At 40.7% G+C, this 14,446-nt stretch overlaps 1 protein-coding gene across 2 annotated transcripts in view; it reads left to right on the top strand.

The window, feature by feature from the left end:
• Positions 1-14,446, top strand: part of DHRSX (dehydrogenase/reductase X-linked) — a 215,173-nt gene that overhangs the window by 72,962 nt on the left and 127,765 nt on the right. For both annotated transcript variants that reach the window (XM_032187688.1, XM_032187678.1), the window contains exon 2: positions 6,737-6,844. In XM_032187688.1, the coding sequence (XP_032043579.1) occupies positions 6,829-6,844 (16 nt within the window). In that variant the 5' untranslated portion in view covers positions 6,737-6,828. The remainder of the gene's footprint in view (positions 1-6,736; positions 6,845-14,446) is intronic.

Consider the following 14,446-nt stretch of genomic DNA (forward strand, 5'->3'; position numbering starts at 1 on the left):
TGGGTCTGCATGTGCGCATGACAGTTCTTCATGAGCGGAAAGCCAGATGACTGGGAACTGCTGAAAACAGCAGGATGCCACTTTACAGAAGGACTAGTCGGGCTGGTTGCCACCTACCTGGTTTCCAGCCTTAAAAGCCTTCAATCTTGATAGCATGCTGATGTTCCTTAGGAAAGTGATAGGAAGCAGCAGAGGCAGAAAAGATTTTGGTGTGCAAATCCAGGAGGCCCATTTGCATTTGAAAGATCGTCTGCACAAGCTTCAGACTTAGAGCTTCCCAAATGGTGAGAGCTTGTGTCATACAAAAAAAAAAAAAAAAAAAAAAAAAAAAAAAAAAAAAAATGTACACACACACACACACATATATATATATAGGCTGGTTTATTCCTTAAGACTTGATTAAGACTTGAGTACCCAGAATTGTCTTCTGTCTTATATACCTTTTCTAAGTTCTGGTATGACTTTTTGAGTCTGGACCCTGTGTCCTTGATTTCTGCCAAGACAGACTTTTATGGACGTGTTCCTATAAGGCTCCAACAAATGCCTGTTGCTGGAAGCTGTGTAGATTCCCAGTCATCTGTCTACCTATTGCTTCTTTCAGCATAAAATGATTTTTTATTTTTTATTTTTTACATCTGCTTTGAAAAAGACATTACTGGCTATAATCTCAGCACTGCCACAGTGTAAATTGGGTGAAAAGAGTTGGAATATTTTGGTATAGGAAAGCATCCTCAGTAATTCAATAGTAAATTGAATTATATGAATTTTTTAGGCCAACTAGGAAAAAACTCGACTGTGCCATGTCCTGTGGTGTTAGATGAGGAGTGACAACTACAGTTTGGCCTCCTTGTCTCACTCAGTGCTGCTATAAAGGAACAGCTCCAATGTGGTACTGTAACTCTGTCATCAAACTAAATATTCATTTGTGGCTTCTTTCTTTTGCCTTTTTTTTTTTTTTTTTCCATCTGTGGTTCTGCCAGTTACCTTCAGGGATAGTATTTGCATGTAAATTATTCGGTTATAGGAGGAAGGAAAAAACTAACTGTTAGGATTTGTCTGCAGGGTCTCCTCAGCATAAATGTGACTGAGGTCCCTGTGCCAAGTGCACGGTTCGGGAGGTGCAGGCTTGGTGCCTCTCAGGTAGCCCCTCTGACCAGCTTGTCAGATGCCTCCAGCAGTGCTCGTCTGTCTTGCCTGATCAGGACTGGAGGACCTATTTAGACAATCTAAATTCTGCCTTTGGCCTTCGATGTCCTTAAAAAGAGCTTTAATGAGGAGGTTAATGTAAAGATACTACATGTTAATGTCCACATGACTCATAATATTACACAAAAGCAGATGCTGGATTAATAGGTTGAGACACAGGACTTAAAAACAAACATTTGATGCAATTTGCTTTGTACGTTGTAATAAACTTTTAATACATTTTTTTTTTTCTTCAAACAGGCTGTGTTATAAAGAATACCAAAGCAATCAACTTTTGAGGAGAGCTCTTTTTCTGGAATGTGCATTGTCTGTATTTATGTAGCACATTTCTCCAAAGAAGACAATTAGCTTAATGACTCTGGTTTGGTTTGACTACTTCAACCCCCATCCCACTTGACAACTAACCCCTATCCCTACCCTGGAGTTGAGACTTTGCTGGCAGGAACTGGTCACTGGTACAAGTCTGCACTCTGCTTTCTTTCTCTGTGGTCATAGCAGTTGCAGAGACATCCTGAAAACCCTCAAACTCTCTTAAAGAGCCTCTCAAAAGTTACTATTTTTTAAAATTACAGAATTGCCTTAAATTCATCATAATACCAACTGTGTGTGAGGACATGTCTGTACATGGAAGTTATTTCAGATAAAGGAAAAGTATATTTAAAAAGGACAATTATTATTTTAAGATAGTATCATATTTATTACAGAATAATTCTGCTTTTTTTTTTTTTTTTTTTTTTTTCTGCTTTAACTTAATCCACTTGCAAAGTAGATAAGCTTATTTCTTCTGAATACTTTGAGGTGTAGACAGGACCATCAGCCTGGGAGAAGCCTCTGTCAGAATTTGGCTTGATAAATAAGAACTCAAAGACCGCAGGCTAGTTTCTTCGAACACAAAGGGAAATTAACAGCCAGTGCTTGGTCAAGGTTTCTCATTAGCACTAGGGCTGTGCAGTTCTCATGTCCCACGGTTAAATCAGTGGAGCTGCACCCCTGTAATTGAGATTAGTATCTACCTGCTTACCAGGAGCAGAGGCAGAGGGAGACCTGGGATGTTTTAAATGAGGTGCAAGAAGTGCCAGAGAGCATCTCCCTGCCGTGCAAAGCCAGGGGGTCCAGACTGCCTTCTGCCCTCAGGGTCTCACCAACCTCTGGCCAATCTGGCATGCAACATAAAACAGCGTCTGCTGGGAAACCAGGCTGTGCCCAGGGCTGTTTTGGAAGTTTTTTGTTATGTTTTGTTGTGGAAAAGGTGTTTTCACAATGAAAAGTTGTTTCACAACCCTGTATGTGATGGTCGACTTCCAGTAGAAAGAGCACACTGATGGGAGATGGGCTTGTATTGTAGCTCTGGTTGACTTATGTGTACAGCCTGGGTTTGGCCTTGACTCTCTGAGTTGTAAAAACCAGCAGCAAATCAGCAAATTGTCTTCACGGATGTCTTTTGTACATTAAGGTATCTGTCTTGCTGGAAACAGTACACCCTTTCCACAGATTAATGAGCTTAAGATTAATAAAAAAAACTAAACTTGAGAATTAGGAAGGGTTGTTGTTTTTCTTTTGTTGGTGGTGTTGGTGAGTTTTGTTTGTTTCTGTTTGCTTTTCTGGAAGATGTGTTTCAATTTTCAATGTGTTTCCCATTTTGGATTAAGTCAACCAATATACTGAGACACTGTAGTGTTCTGTCTATTCAAAACCATGTTCTCTGGAAGTTGTATATTGTACCTACTGTAAATAAAGCAGATACTGGCCATTTACATTTATGTCTGTAGCCCTCATTTCTCCTTCCCCAGGTGTTCTGTGATATAGGATCTCACTGAATGCATTTCTGCAATAAAGCCTGTCCGTCTGTTTTGATCTGCCTTGCAAGCTGGTAACGTACCTGATTTGAGTGGCCATTGGGACCAACCACTGCCATTTTCTTTGCATTTTATCCTCATGGATAGGATAGGAGCAAACATTTTATTTCACTGTCCTCTGCTAAACCCCACTTTGTCATAGCAATACGTGCTATCACATTGCTTTACTGACTTCTCCTTCATGTTACCACCTCTTCCCTATTCCTGACTTCTTTTTCTCCTTTTCTTTCTCTCATTTTCTTCTAAATGAATTAATTTTGCTCTGAAATAAAGCTTCTTATTCACTAGATGGGTATAATGGTGCAGTAACTGAAAATGAATGATAGCATGTGTATGCAATGTGTAAAATACAAATCTCAGGTTGGCAAGGTGGTGAAAGGGGAAGAAGCAAGAGGAAGCATGGGGAGCTGGAAGAGGAGGAGAAGGTACTCACGCCTAAATAAAAGCAATTTCTTTTGAGGAAAATACCTTTTCTTGTTGCTGGAGTGTTTATTTTTTTTCATTTATAGTGAAACAAACAAAAATGGAAATGACTTCATTGTCCTTTTTGCTTTGGATTTTATACCCAAATAGGTGAAACAGTGTGATAAGCAGGAATGGAGTTATGGGGAAGGAAGCAAATGTTATGGTTGTGTAGCTTGGTTTACCAGCTATCATAGGTCAATTTTCACTATCGTTTATGATTTGATTGATTAAAATGTAATGAGAATACTTAGTGGACTTATTTAGCTCACATTTTTTGCCTTCTAGTTGGCATTCTCTTTATAAGCACATGCACACATGCAGAATTTGTACATGTTGCTGTCATGCCCACAGTGGCCTTTCCTGCTCTAACATGAAAGCAATGCTAATGTTCCTTGTCTGAATGTAAGCCTATTCAACCCTTCAGGGAGCGCCGTAGAATGGGTCTTTTGGTGTGGACTCAGTTGGACTAAGGAGTGTTTGCTTTGTAAGAGGTGCTTTGAAAGTGACTTGAACTTTCTGAGCTAACAGACCTGAACCAGGATATAAGAAACATTAGTATTGGTGTGGGAAGGTCATATTTCACTTCTCAGTGAAGTGCTAGAGTTACTTTTTGGGGAAGAAACTTTTTGGGGAGAACCCAGAATTTGAATCTCTGATACAGTGCATTAAGAGGTGCCTCTTTGCTCCAATACATGCCATTTTCCTTCTCAAAATCCCATCAGTTCTGGAGCCATTCTTGCTCTTTTCCTTGTAGTTTCTTTCCTTGCCATTGGTTTCAGGGTTACCTGCTGCCTATTTCCCTGTTGCTGGGTAAGAGACCTGTCCACTTTCACCTCTCCGTCTTTTCCAAGGAATGTGTTCATGTTTTCTCGTTGTCTAAAATGGCAACCATGTTGAACAATACACGCATATTCCTCTCCTTTTTTGGGTACCCAAATTATTCAGGCACTGATTTTCACTCAATGGCTAAAAAGACTGGAAGTTACATCCTTGCCAAATTTCAAATGTATCCAGTCATGCACGAAGCTTTTCAAAAACTTGGATTACAGTGGAAAAAAAAAAAAAAAACAACACAATAAATTCTTCCTCTTTATTTATTTCCTTCTGCATTTTTAAAAAATGCAATAACTTTTTTTTATTTTTTTTTTTTAAACTCTTCACTGACTGAAGACAGACTAGGAAAACATTCTCAAAACATTCTCTAAAAAAAGCTAAGATCAATATAATTGGAAAAGACTACACAGAGTGGAAAATTTAACAATTATTTAATAACAGGTCTAACTTCAATTTCTAAGCCTAGCTATTGAAAAAAAAGTGTAGGCATTTTATGTAGACTTTATTGTGATAAATATTTTTGGTGGAAATTGCAGGGCTGCTTATGTAACTAATTGGAAACATTTGAAAGCTCTTGGCCAAGGTTTTTTTAGCACAAATTATATTTATTAGGATACATAAATGCAATAACATCACTGTAAGAGGAATTAACTTTCAAATAATTGCAAATAATTCCCACTCTACATGGATGGGAAGAATCAAGTAGTTACCTGAACAGAACAGAAATTCATGTTGAATTGTACTGGAAATAACTGTGTATTTAAGAAAAAGTGAAATCTGGGAGTTGCTATGAAGAAAGAACCTTGTATCAGCACTAACTCTGTGTTTCATAACTATACGAAATATGAGACTGTGTTATACAACAAAGCAATCCCCTAAAAACCTAGAAATCAAAACAGAAAGTCCTTTGATAGATGAAAGTCAGCATCGTTTTAACATTTGTTACTTATAACATTGCCTACAGACACTGCACTGTGGCAAAAGGAAACATTCAGCGCCGTTTCCCCTGTACAAATATCAAGCAGCTTGTTTTAAAAAGCAAACAGAAACTCACCTTGGTATCCTAAAGACCACACGGGATTCACATGAAAGATTTGCCAACTCATCAAAAATCATATTTGATATTTGACCTAATTTATGCCAACCCCAAACAGTTAAATTAAACCACCTGCGTGACAACCTTTGCTCTCATTTGGCTGGAGCACTCACGGTAGAGCACGAACGTTTCCTACCAGGCTGAGTTGTGCAATCTGCACCCATGCATCCACTTGCCTTTGTGGCACTGAGGAACATGGTGAAGTGACGGGACCCAGTAGGGCAGGTTGATGGCTGGGTTCCACCATCTTGAAGGTGTTTTCCAACCTAGATGGCTCGAGGGCTCTCCTTCCCAGGCATCCCTACAAGGACGTCTCTGAGTGAAGTTTTCGCATCATCCCCTCCACAATGAGGGCAAAAGCAACTCATTTTCAGCATCAGTACGGGCTGTGGAGTTCCACTGCCTGTTGGCTCATTTTAAGGCTCAGTGGGAGGCAGGGGTCATAGTCTTTGCCCACCCTTGGCAGAGGGGTTAATCTTCATCTCATGAATTTGGAGCACGTGCCCTACCCAGCTGGCCACGTCTTATCGTTGGTTCAAAAGCACTTGTGAAGGTGCAGCCTTTGTGCAGCCATCCATGGGCAGCAGAAATGTTGGCTTTGGTGGTGAGGGCCTGTGGTGTATGGGAAAAGCAGATTTGTTTTTTAATGCAAAAATTGGTTCCTAATTTCTTTGGGGGCCAGGAGCCTGCAATTTTCAACAAGCAGAGTACTCAATTATGCAATTAAATTAGGTAGACTGGCTTCTACCCTTGCTTGGACATGTCTTCTTTGGCTGAGCTTCTTACTGTGTCCCCCATACTCCTGGTGAAGTGAATGTAGGACTCTGTCCTTTGTCATTCAAGAAGCTTGCAGGATTTTATGCTGCCAATTGAATTTTTTCCCAGCGTGCAGGAAATAAACAATCCCCAAGCTGACTTGTAACAGCTGTCATGCTGCTCCATAACAAAGTTAAGGTAAAAATCTTGAAGGGTAGATTATTATAGGATAAAAAAACGCATGCAAATAGAAATGAGTAACTTTCGGGTCTGAATTGGATGTTTATCTTTTGCATCATCAACCTCAGTCTTTCGTGAGCTGCTAGTACTAGAAGATTACAGTGCAGTAGATGACACCAAATATTCCGTACCTTCTATTCCCACACAGAGCTTGCTTTCAACATTGTTTACTGGACTGGGTAGAGTGGTCTGTTAAGTGTGTGCCTCTTCCAAATGCATCTTAAATTCTTAATCAAGTTACTACTGTGAACTAACCTTACATTATTTCTTTTTCTTTCTATAGCTTTCCCTACACAAAATGGAAAGGTTGCTATAGTGACTGGAGGTACTAAAGGAATTGGCTACCAAACTGCGAAGCATTTGGCAAGACTTGGCATGCACGTTATAATAGGTACAGTCATTATTTTCCTAATATTAATATATTTATTTGTGTTTCAGAATATAGATTTTTTTTTCTTTTAAGGAAGATTTTCTTTCCAGTACAATTGTAAGTATGTAAGGGGAAAGCTCATGAGGGGAGGAGTTTTTCTAGCTTTTATCACAAATAAAGATTTGCTTTCTGTTTTGCTTTGCAAAACTTTATAGAGAAGTGGTTTATTTATTTATTTTTGTGCAAAACCTGGAAGACTTAAGCTACCTTATGTTAAAAGCCAGCAATTATGTCATGAAAAAGACTTTAAAATATGTGCATTACAAAGATATTTTATTATCTTGGGACTGATTTCCTTAACTGAGTATGAACTTGAACTTTAGGGTACACATTTTCATTAAGAGGAAAACTGATGAAAGCCTGGAAGGAACATTCCAGCATGTAGTGGGAGATATTTCTGTTCCTTTGTATGATAGAGAAGAGGAAACATTCATAACTTCAAACACGTAAAAATTTCACATCTACTCCTCAGCTTGTCACTGTACGTGACCCTTTGTCGTGGTTCCGCTACCAAAACCTTGCCACGTAAACCCACTACACCCTTGTACTCCAGGCAGGGAAAGAAGTAGCTTGAGAGGTTCATTCTTGTCAGTCTGAGATAGGATGTTCCTGTTTCTCTCCATTGATTATAAGGAGCTTATAAAGTGGCTATGATTGAGAAGTCATTTAGATATCTGAAGTTAGGATAGTTTAAACCCTGTTGGAACTCCAAAAATGTCCTGAGCACAGAATTTCTTCTCTATGCTACAGATTTAGTGAGATTTTGTTCCCATTTTCTGAAGCTTTCTGTGCTCCTACTAAATATATCTACTACATATTTATATAATAATTTACAGAACACATATATAAATAAATAAATGAAATAAATAAATGTCTACTAAATCAGTATGTAGGTATGAATAATGATATTCTTGACACACTGTATTTTGCTCCATTATTCTTTCCTTAACTAGATTTCTACATTTCTTCTTTAATTTTTACACTGCAAGGTCACTGAAGGTCAGTATTTTGTAACACACTAGTGAGCTAGTGGTGACTTTTTATTTAGCTTTTATACAGAACAGGATCTTTCTAAGGTTTTGTATACACATCTTTTGAAAAAAATACACAAACAAGCACACAGTAGCCATGTATTATTCTCAGTGCTGTGGAGTTAGTAACACTAATGGACTTGCCCTGGAAATGTACAGGTGTAATGCAGAATACCACTTACTCATACATGTTTTAATAGATGTGTCAAAACCAAGCATCTGCAAAATGCAAACAGATGCTGCTATATGTAGCTAGATGATAGATGTAGCTAATGTCAGCATTAATATTTCACTAAAGAAGTATATTTTCATGTTAAAGGTGGAATGGAGAAATGGACTCTGTTGGAAAACAAGAAGGCCAGTTTTCTTTTCTTTGCATAGTGTCATGGAAGCGTAGAACATTGCTACTTCTTTGAGGACTTACTTTACATCATTTAATGTTTAATGTTTAGTAGTTTTCATATAACAAAATTCAAAGTGAGATCTTAGGGAAAATGAAGGGTATATTTATTTACAGAATCGTTAAATAAACTGATTTTGCCCACTCATAATCACCTTTGTATAGATTTCATTTACTCACACCCATACTCCTACAAGCCCCAACATGTGTGTGCGCAGTGGTCTGGTGAGCATCACTTGTGTGCAGCGTGGGACTAGGCATGTCAGCTACCGAGCGTTTATCCTGGCTTTGTGGTCCTTGATTGGAAATGACAAGGTAGTTTATGGACAGATCTTTTATGCCCTTCAGGATTCATCAGCTCTTAGTCTGTCCTTTGTTTGGGGTATACAGACTATGTCTGGGCTAGCAGGAAAAGTAATGGTAGAGGTGATATGCCACAACACTGTTGTTGTCTTCCTGGCGTCAGAGTGCATGGTCATCTGCTGGCAAGTCTACACATATACAACACAGGAGCGGTGTCCTTGAAACATGTCCTTTATTATCAAAAAAGGACATTCTTTTAACTCTTTGCTCTGATGTTTCTTCTGGTGCTTGCAGACGCACACATTTCCATTCGCTCTTAATTTGTACCAACCTTAATATTTGCATTATGAATCTCTAGAAATGTAAATTAATGAAATTAATTATAGGAAGCATTTGATGAGTAAGAATTTCAACTGATTTAATTATTTCAGCCAAACTCTGACCTAAACACTGAGTCTGGTGAGTCAGAGACATCTCCTTTGCCTGTGAAATTCTTCAGAGCAAGGAAGCCCTGTCAGTAGAATGAATAGTCACAGGGTTTGTTCCAGCTACAAGATTAAAACAGTCTCAAAAGCACATTAAATACAATGAACTTCCATTCTTGTTAACTGTAGACCCCAAGTGTCCAGAGCATGCTTAAAATACCTCTTGGTACATCAGCACATTCAGCTTCAGGACACACAGGCAAAGCATTAAACCTCAATTAAGACAGCAAGTGTGCTCAAATTTTCTATTGTAGGAATGTTTTCACTGTATGTTTGCATGTAGCCGTGAACATATGTGAAAAAAGTGTGATTTTTAGGTGAATTTAGGCTTGGAAGGGGGATCAGACTCACGTTTAGCTCAATTTTGCTCATTCACTGAAGACTTTTCTCCCATTGCAGGGACTAAGTAATGGGAATGTTTAGCAATAAAGAATGATGTCCCTGCAGCGGGCAAATGAGTCAAATCCGAATGTCCAATGTGAAGATGATTCACCACTTGTGATGGATGTGATTTTGACTCCATTTCATGTTTTAGAGGAGTCAATGTTTGAAATAACATACTTTTAAATCCCATCTACAAGTGGAACAAGTGAAAAAAATAAGTGTTAAGTATTCTACCTTGCGGAATATGAATAGTCACTGTGTAAAAAGGCAATGGTTTCCCTTAAAGCATTTTCAGCAAGCAGTAACACAGTGCTTTTACAGCTTCTTACTTTCCAGTCCCAGCACGGCTGCACAAGACTCCTTTCTCCCACCAATGGTCTCTCTCTGCAGATGCTACTAGCTCTGCCCTCAGTCTCTTGATGGGAAAAAGGTCAGTGTGAATGCTGAAATGATGAAAGGAATTTTCTACAAGTTAGTTTTTAGGTTTCATTGTGGCTTTTTGCAACACTGTGATAGCATTGCTGACAGTGAACAGGGCTTTTACTGCAGGAAAAGCTTGGACCCCGGCAAGGAAATCTACTGCCAGTGGTGGGCTTTTGGAGTCAACCAAGCTGGGAGTTCGTGTTCCCTGTTACCCAATTTGTTACCTAATAAATAAGCTTTCATTTTATTCTTCAGATGAGGCAAATGACAAGTCATTTTTGTTGTCTGTTTGTCAGGAGCTAATACCGAAAATGGTGTTTTGTTTGGGATTCCAAATACATATGCTCTTAACAATAAGGACATCAAAAATCAAGGTGTCCCAGTCATTGTTATGATGACCATCTTGGTTCAGTTCTGATTCACAGTATTGGCTACAGTTTTGTGAGTCTGAATTTATATTGATTAGAAGCATAAACTCTTTGTATCCTTTCCATCCTTCATCACGGGGGTGAGTGCATGTTAAAATACTGACTTTAAAAAGGAGAGTTTTGGTTTGTTCCTTCCCACCCCCAAAAATTAAAAAAAAAAAAAAAGGGGGGGGGGGGAAGTGTGGCAATGTCTAGTATAGAATCTTTATATTTTTGTCTGTAAATGGTGAATGAAGATCAAAAGATTTCCATCTTGACAATGTTATACATGTGCTGTTTGTTATAAAACACCAGGTTCAGGGCAGTGTAATCAGTCTTCCGTGTCTGAGTATATCAGTGTCACAGTTTTCTTAGACAATCTCACATTCTAAAGGAAACAGTCTCATTATATATATAAATATATGTATATATTCAAGTGATTTATCTAAGCAACGAAATTTTGGCATAAATAAATGTACTTCATAGCGAGACTCAGCACTTCTTTGTGACCTCTGTAAGCCCTACGAGAGACCAAGAAGGAGATATTTCTGTCATCTCTTTCGTTCACATTAGTTTCCAGTTTTCAGGCTGGACTCTCTGCACTACATATTAGACAATTCTCATATGATATAATACTACAAAGTAACTTTAGAAGGATAATTAAACCCTATCAAGATGGTAAAATTATTCATTATCAAAGACAGCTTGATTTAATTTCAATTACTTAAATTTTATATGGGATACTTTAATAGTCTTTTCTTACTGTAGACAGATGTATGAGATGCTTGAATATTTTTAATGTTAATACCGCTCCAGTATCTTATATGTCCCATGCATAGCCCAGAGGACTGACTGCAGCTGAGAGTTCAGAAATCCTAAGTATATGTCTTGGGAAACCTGTTTGATTAATATTTGCATAATATCTTGAAAATACCTATCATGGGACAATGGTATTCTCTGGATACGATAAAATGGCAACAGAGGATTGACCAAGTTTGTTGGATTTTATTGTAACTACACACACTGATTACCTGTGCAATTAAGCCTGGGCAGCTTAAGTAAGAGTAAGCAAGGTAAAAGGAAAAGCCACTTGCTATGAAGGCAAGGCACAATAGAATCATTAAGGTTGGAAAAGACCTCCAAGAACATCTGATCCAACCATCACCCTACCACCAATGTCACCCACTAAACCATGTCCCTAAGCACCACGTCCAACCTTACCTTAAACAACCCCAGGGATGGTGACTCCACCACTTCCCTGGGCAACCCATTCCAATGCCTTTCTGAGAAGAAATCACTCCTAATTTCCAACCTAAACCTCTGCTGGTGCAACTTGAGGCCATTCCCTCTAGTCCTATGACTAGTTATCTGTGAGAAGAGGCCAACTGCCAACCCCCCACACCTTCCTTTCAGGCAGTTGCAGAGAGCAATGAGGTCTCCCCTGAGCCTTCTTTTCCCCAGACTAAACAACCCCAGCTCCTTCAGCCACTCCTCACAGGACTTGTGTTCCAGGCCCTTCAACAGCTTCATAGCCCTGCTCTGGACACGCTCCAGGGCCTCGATGTCCTTCTTGTATTGAGGGGCCCAAAGCTGAACACAATACTTGAGGTGCAGTCTCACCAAAGCTGAAATATACCATATATTTCAGCTATTATACATGTGTATATATATGTACATACATATCACAGAATCACAGAATTTCTAGGTTGGAAGAGACCTCAAGATCATCGAGTCCAACCTCTACCTAACGCTAACAAGTCCTCCACTAAACCATATCACTAAGCTAAACATCTAAACATCTTTTAAAGACCTCCAGGGATGGAGACTCCACCACTTCCCTGGGCAGCATGTTCCAATGCCTAACAACCCTTTTGATAAAGAAGTTCTTCCTAACATCCAACCTAAAACTCCCCTGGCGCAACTTTAGCCCATTCCCCCTTGTCCTGTCACCAGGCATGTGGGAGAACAGACCAACCCCCACCTCGCTACGGCTTCCTTTAAGGTACCTGTAGAGAGCGATAAAGTCGCCCCTGAGCCTCCTCTTCTCCAGGCTGAACAAGCCCAGCTCCCTCAGCCGCTCTTCATAAGACTTGTTCTCCAGACCCCTCACCAGCTTGGTCACCCTTCTCTGGACTTGCTCGAGCACCTCCATGTCCTTCTTGTAGCAAGGGGCCCAAAACTGAACACAGTACTCGAGGTGTGTACTCACATAATATAGTATAGCATAATATAGTATAATATACCAGTACTATAAAAGATTAGTCTTAGGGCTGATAAGCAACAGTCAGGGAAGCTGTCGACCTCACATGTTCTCTGTTACAATGCTGGATGTCTCCTTCACCAGGCAGCACCCCAGGCCAGCCATCAGGAGCTACCCTGAGCTCGAGTTGGGGAGCTGCTTTTACAGGGCTGTGACTTTCAGTTGTCTGACTGACCTGCTAATACGAGTGTCTCAGGTGTGTTTCCATAAGGCTGCTGCTCTGTGAACAGCTGCACTGTTTGCTGTGTGTCTACTGTTGGGTGAACAGTCTGTCGATATCCCTGAGGACGTTGTCTAGACTGTTCTTGAGCGACTGAGTGGGTCAACACAGCTGTGAATTGCTTGTGAACAGTACATTGGTATCTTTAAGGACAGATTTATCAGTGTAAGTTGGTACTGGAAGCAAGTTGCATGAGCACTCTTTTGTCCTGTTGTCACATGCTATACCTAAGGAAAGGAGCATCTCACCACACTATCAAACAGCAGTATATTTTATGTTAGAGTTTGGAGAAATTAAAACCAAGGTCAGTTTGTAAAACAGACTGAGAACCTAGATATAACAGTTCTGGTGTCTGTATAAAAGAAAACTACGCAGAGTTAGTAACTCCTAGTCAAAGGGTTTTCAAACAGTCCCAGCACTCTTAGCAAAATGAAATACTTCTCGTGTCTGCTTCAGTATTTTATCTACTAACCTTCAGTGCTGGAGCTGCATTGCTCTTAATCTTGGTTTATTTTATACTGTTGGAACTTTGTTTTTAAAATTCATGACTTCAGGTTATTTCAGTGTTGTGGTTCCGCTCGAGTGGGCAGCCGAGCTCCACCACAGCCGCTCTCTCACTCCCCCTCCTCAAAGAGGAATGGGGAGAAAATATGTGAAAAGGGCTCAAGGGTTGAGATAAGGACGAGAAAATCAAGCAATAATTATTGTGACGGGCAAAACAGACTCAGCATTAAGTAGATAGTAAGATTTATTGCTCATTACTAACAAGCTAGAGAAGTGAGAAACAAAGGAAAGAAACCAAAAGCACCTTCCCCCCCCATCCGCCCTCTTCCACCTCCTCCCCCCGAGCGGCACGGGGGAATGGGGGTTATGGTCAGTCTACAGCACTTCTTCTCTGCCGCTCCTTCTCGGTCACTCTCATCCCCTGTGCTGTGGGGTCCCTCCCACGGGATGCAGTCCTTGATGAACTGATCCAGCGTGGGCTTCCCACAGGCAGCAGCTCTTCCAGAACTGCTCCAGATATGGGGCCGTACCATGGGGTCCATCCCTCAGGAGAAAACTGCTCCAACCTGGCTCCCCTACGGGCAGCAGCTCCTGCTGGGTCACCTGCTCCTGCGTGGTCTCCTCTCCACGGGCTACAGGTCCGGCCTGGAATCTGCTCCAGCAGGGGTCTTCCACAGGCGGCAGCCTCCGTCGGTGCAGGGCCACCTGCTCCACCGTGGTCTCCTCCATGGGCTGCAGCGTGGAATCCTGCTCCACCGTGGTACTCCATGGGCTGCAGGGGGACATCCTGCTTCACCATGGTCCTCACCACAGGCCGCAGGGGACTTCTGCTCCGGCACCTGGAGCACCTCTCTCCCTCCTTCTACACTGACCTTGGCACCTGCAAGGCTGTTTTCTCACTCCTCTACTCTCCCAGCTGCTGTCTGGCGCAGCGTTTTTTTCCCTGTCTTAAATATGCTCTCACAGAGGCGCAAAACAACATCGCTTATTGGCTCAGCTCTGGAAAACAATGGGGCCCTTCCCAAACATGGGGCAGCTTCTAGATCGTTCTCACAGAAACCACCCCTATGGCCCCCTGCTACCAAAACCTTGCCACGTAAACCCACTACATTGTTTGCGTTCATACGTTTCAAAATAATCTTAAAG

Source organism: Aythya fuligula, chromosome 1 (assembly GCF_009819795.1).
Source record: "Aythya fuligula isolate bAytFul2 chromosome 1, bAytFul2.pri, whole genome shotgun sequence".
NCBI classification, from domain to species: Eukaryota; Metazoa; Chordata; class Aves; order Anseriformes; family Anatidae; genus Aythya; species Aythya fuligula.